The sequence below is a fragment of the Fringilla coelebs genome (genome assembly GCF_963513975.1).
Source record: "Fringilla coelebs genome assembly, chromosome: 2".
Lineage (NCBI taxonomy): Eukaryota > Metazoa > Chordata > Aves > Passeriformes > Fringillidae > Fringilla > Fringilla coelebs.
In genome coordinates, this window is record NC_140029.1 from 11,805,244 (window position 1) to 11,809,651 (window position 4,408).

The 4,408-nt window shown below is 49.8% G+C and overlaps 1 protein-coding gene across 1 annotated transcript; it reads left to right on the top strand.

Moving 5' to 3' along the window:
- Positions 1-465: 465 nt before the first annotated feature.
- LOC311166652 (pre-mRNA-splicing factor ISY1 homolog) lies at positions 466-1,284 on the top strand (the record flags this gene model as incomplete). The annotated part of the gene is made up of 1 exon (XM_084226750.1): positions 466-1,284. One exon carries the CDS (start codon positions 466-468, stop codon positions 1,282-1,284), a length of 819 nt encoding a protein of 272 aa, XP_084082876.1.
- Positions 1,285-4,408: the final 3,124 nt, after the last annotated feature.

The window sequence follows — 4,408 nt, forward strand, 5'->3', positions numbered from 1 at the left end:
GGATATAATCTGAGATTCAGAACATCACAGGCAGCCTTTTCTACTGGATTTCCACATGAAGACCAGACCCTTCTACGCCACCACTGGACTGGCAGAGGACAACTCCACCCTTCTACAGGATCACTGCTTCAACAGAACTACATCTGTCACTCCAGGAGGGCTGCAGCCACCATTTACTTGGACTGCTACCACCACCCTGACTCACAGGGTGTCATTCTGACTTTGTCAGTTTCGCAAGTAAAAATTTTTTTGTGAGCTAATTATTTCTAAACTGCTGCAGATAAAATTCAAGGTTATAGGACTTAAGAACTTAAAATTAATTGCTGCAAATAATCTTGGGAGAAGAGTACAGAGGGAGAAGAGAGAGCCACAGGCCCACAGGGGAGTGGGGCTGTGTTCAGTTCTGGGGGTCGGAGCTGCTGCGTGCACGCCGTGTTCGGTGGGACTGAGGCGCACAGCAGGACCATGGCTCGCAATGCTGAGAAGGCCATGACAGCCTTGGCAAGATTTCGGCACGCCCAGCTTGAGGAAGGAAAAGTCAAGGAGCGAAGGCCTTTCCTAGCATCAGAATGTAATGAGCTGTCCAAAGCTGAGAAATGGAGGAGACAGATTGTTGGGGAGAGTTCTAAGAAAGTGGCACAGATCCAAAACGCCGGATTGGGTGAATTCAGAATTCGGGACCTGAACTATGAAATCAACAAACTTCTGAGGGAGAAAGGACACTGGGAATACAGAATAAAGGAGCTGGGTGGTCCTGATTATGCTAGGATTGGCCCAAAAATGTTAGATCATGAAGGGAAAGAAGCTGCAGGTAACAGAGGCTACAAATACTTTGGGGCTGCAAAGGACTTGCCAGGAGTTAGAGAGCTTTTTGAAAAGGAACCCCTGCCACCCCCACAGAAGACTTGGGCTGAGCTTATGAAGGACATCAATGCTGAGTACTATGGCTACAGGGATGAAGATGATGGGATTCTGGAGCCCCGGGAGGAACATGAGAAGAAAGTTATAGCAGAAGCAGTGGAAAAATGGAAGAAGGAGAGAGAAGCACAAGTTGCAAGAGGTGAGGAGGAAGAAGAAAACATATATGCTGTCCATGAGGAACGTGGCAAGGAGAGAGAAGGTGAAGACGGCCAACAGAAATTTATTGCACATGTTCCAGTGCCAAGTCAACAAGAGACTGAGAAAGCTCTTGTACGAAGAAAGAAGATGGAACTGCTCCAGAAGTATGCCAGTGAAACCCTTCTGGCACAGAGTGAGGAGGCAAAGACACTTTTAGGATTGTAACAGTAATGTTGGGGAGGGGGAACTCCTTTGGTTTTTGGGAATTTTCTCTTGGGTGGGGCAGGGGAGCAGGGATACTGTGAGAATGCAAGTAGAAGAGACGGGTTTGTGGACAGCCTCCTTCTCTCTCTCACTGCAGGGCTTTGGAGGAGGATGGTCAGACCTGCAGCCTGGGGAAAGGAGTTGGCTGCTGAAATAAATAAGGCAGGAGATCCTTCTCCTTTTTAATGCCTTTATTAAAAGTGATCAGCTCAGGTGGGGAGAAGCAACAGGCTCATGCTGCTGCTGCTCCTAGGAGTGGCATGGAGGAGGAGAATAAGTAGAGCTTTGCCCACTAGTCCATGGGCAGAGCTGGGGGTTCTCTCCTCCCGAGAGCACCAGGGATTCCCAATTTGACATTTGAGACCCTCTGTCCAGCCAACATCTTTTTATGTTATGGTGAGGAGTAAAAAAGGGTCTCAGCGTCTCGAATTTTCTTCCTTATGTCCAGACATCACTTTGATCTCTAAAATCTGTGTTGGCTCGCTGTTTTAGGGGTCTTTTTTGCTAGGTTTGGTGGGGTGGCTTTCCTGAGGCATGCTGGCTCCGAGGTCATTTGCACGCCCTCCAATGTCCCCTCCTTGCACTGTCCCAGAAGGGCCATCCACCTGGCAGCAGGCAGGGTGGTACTGACAAAAAGGGGAATTCTCCACAAGAGGGAGTTAACAGGTGATTACAACATGAAGCTAACCAAGAACTCTCCTCTGCAAGCAACCAGCTCAACTTGAAACTGCATCCTTTTTAAAAAATGGGTAATCTTTTTTTTACTCATAACAGCTGCCACCACCATAACCAGCGGGGAACCTTTCTCCTGCTGCTGGGCCCCACATCCCCCTGCCCTGCCAGGACTTACAGCTATTGCCGGGGAGTTTTGATACATTCTCGCCCGCTGCCCCGGGATTTCTGCTCATCCCTGCTGTTCCAGCTTGGTGCTCCCGAGAGCCCTGCAGGGGCACCGGGATCGGCCGCCCCAGGGTTTGTGAAGCGAAGCCTCTGCTCCGTCCTCCCGCCCTTCCCGTGTGGGCCGAGCCGCCACGGCCGCGTGCTGCCCGGGCCCGCCCCACAGCGCCCCCTGCAGGCGAGGGGGAGGCACCGCACGGCCCCGCCCGCCGGGAGCAGCAGCGCCCCTGCCGGCCGTGCCCGGAACTGCGCCGAGGGGAGAGCGCCGCGGCCGAGGGCCGGGTTCTGTTTAGTACTAGTAAATAATTACTAATGCTGTATTTGTTGTTTCTGTTTGCCTTGTTATACACACTAGTAAAGAAGTGGTATTTCTATCCCACATCTTTTCCTGAGAGCCCCTTAATTTCAAAATTCTAATACTGTGGAGGGAGAGGGAATTCTCCGTTCAAAGGGAGGCTCCTGCCTTCCCTAGCAGACGCCTGTCTTGTAAACCAGGACAGATTTGGCACCCAGCAGTGCGGCCTAAGGGCATTGAGAGAAAAAGGGTGAAAAAAGAGTAACAGCTCTTGAGTAATCTAATTTTTGTGTGCTGCAGATAGAAACCTCATGAGGTGTCACCATGTGGCCTAGCTTACTCAGGTTTGGGTGGCGTGCGGTCGTGGCTACATTTCCCCCATTTGCAGGCCCATTTCTAAACATGGGTCCTATAGCTAAGGCTACTGTGGCTGTTATCCAGTTTGCTTTATGGGTTAATAAGGTAAGGAATTAATGGATTTTAAATTTCCTCTGGAGGGCAGGCACACGGATTCAGAGCTGTCATACACTAACTGTATGGGAGGGATGGACAGCACGATAATGACCCCGATCAGGTCAGATGCACAGGGCAAATGTTGTGGAGCCTGGCAAGTCTGGGGCCATCTCAATACACCACCTTCATTGCCACAATTAATGCTGATACCAACAGAGAGACAGTGGGCTCTGTCGCCAACGAGCTTAGAAATTATGAGAGTATGATCAATGGCCCCATGCAGGCTCATGTCTCTGCTGTGATTGTGGAACTCAAAGAGGAGTTCAAAGACGAGATGAGGGAGGAGGTGAGGAAAACCAATGCAGCACCAGTGCGAGTGACAGGCCCCAGACTCAGAGCCCAACGTTCCCCAGCTAGAGAGAGAGGGTACACCCCACGGGCTGACCTGTGGTTCTTTCTGCGGGACCATGGGGCAGATATGGGACGGTGGGATGGAAAAACCCACTTCTGTCCTGGCAGCATCAACTCAAGGAGGGAAACACTAACTAAGGGAACTCCAGTAAAGTGAAGGTAGCCTCTACCTTTCATGACCAAGCTGTCAGGTATGATCTGTCAGATCCCCTTGAAGGAACCTGTATGTATGCTCAGGAAAGAAATAATAACCAAGGTTAGAGGAAAGCCAATCTGGGCTGCTGAGGAATGGAAAGACATTGCCACTCAGGTAGAGAAGCTACCTGTGAAAGTCCATCATGTCCCCAAGAGTCGGACTAATGAGGAGCACCGAAACAATGAGCAGGTAGACCGAGCTGCAAAGGTGGGGGTGTCAAAGATAGATTTAGATTGGCAACACAAGGGAGAGTTTTTCCTAGTTTGATGGGCTCATGATGCCACTTATAAGTGGGCATGAGACCAAGGGGTGGATCTAACCATCCCTTGAAATAGCTTCACATCTGAACCTGCAAATTGTCTGTTAGCTGCACTTAGAAGAATGGACTCTGACCAGCTCAGGGTGAGTTGGCAGCTGACATTCAAGCTGTACCCACTGATTTACCATATCAGTAGAGTCAGGGAGCATTGATTTCTCCTCCTATTTGGAGGCTTTCCATAAGTTAGAATGACATCAGATCACTCAGAAAGATACTGGATTGGATTAGGTAAGTTTAGAAGATCTGAAACCTCTCCTGGCCACACAAGCCTTTTGTGCAGCATCTTTCCTAGAAAGAAACAAATTATAGTCAAAATTTATAGGCTGGATGCAGAGTTTAGGTTTGAATTTCTTCCTGATCCTTCCATGCAAAGCAAAGGAATTCCCCTAGAAGTGTCTGGGCTGTTCCAGGAGCAGATGCTTCCCCTTGGGCTCTACAGCTTCAACAGCACCTTAAACTAAGTGAGCCCACTCATCCCTTTCAGTGATACAGGCATGCAAGGCCGGGATAATTG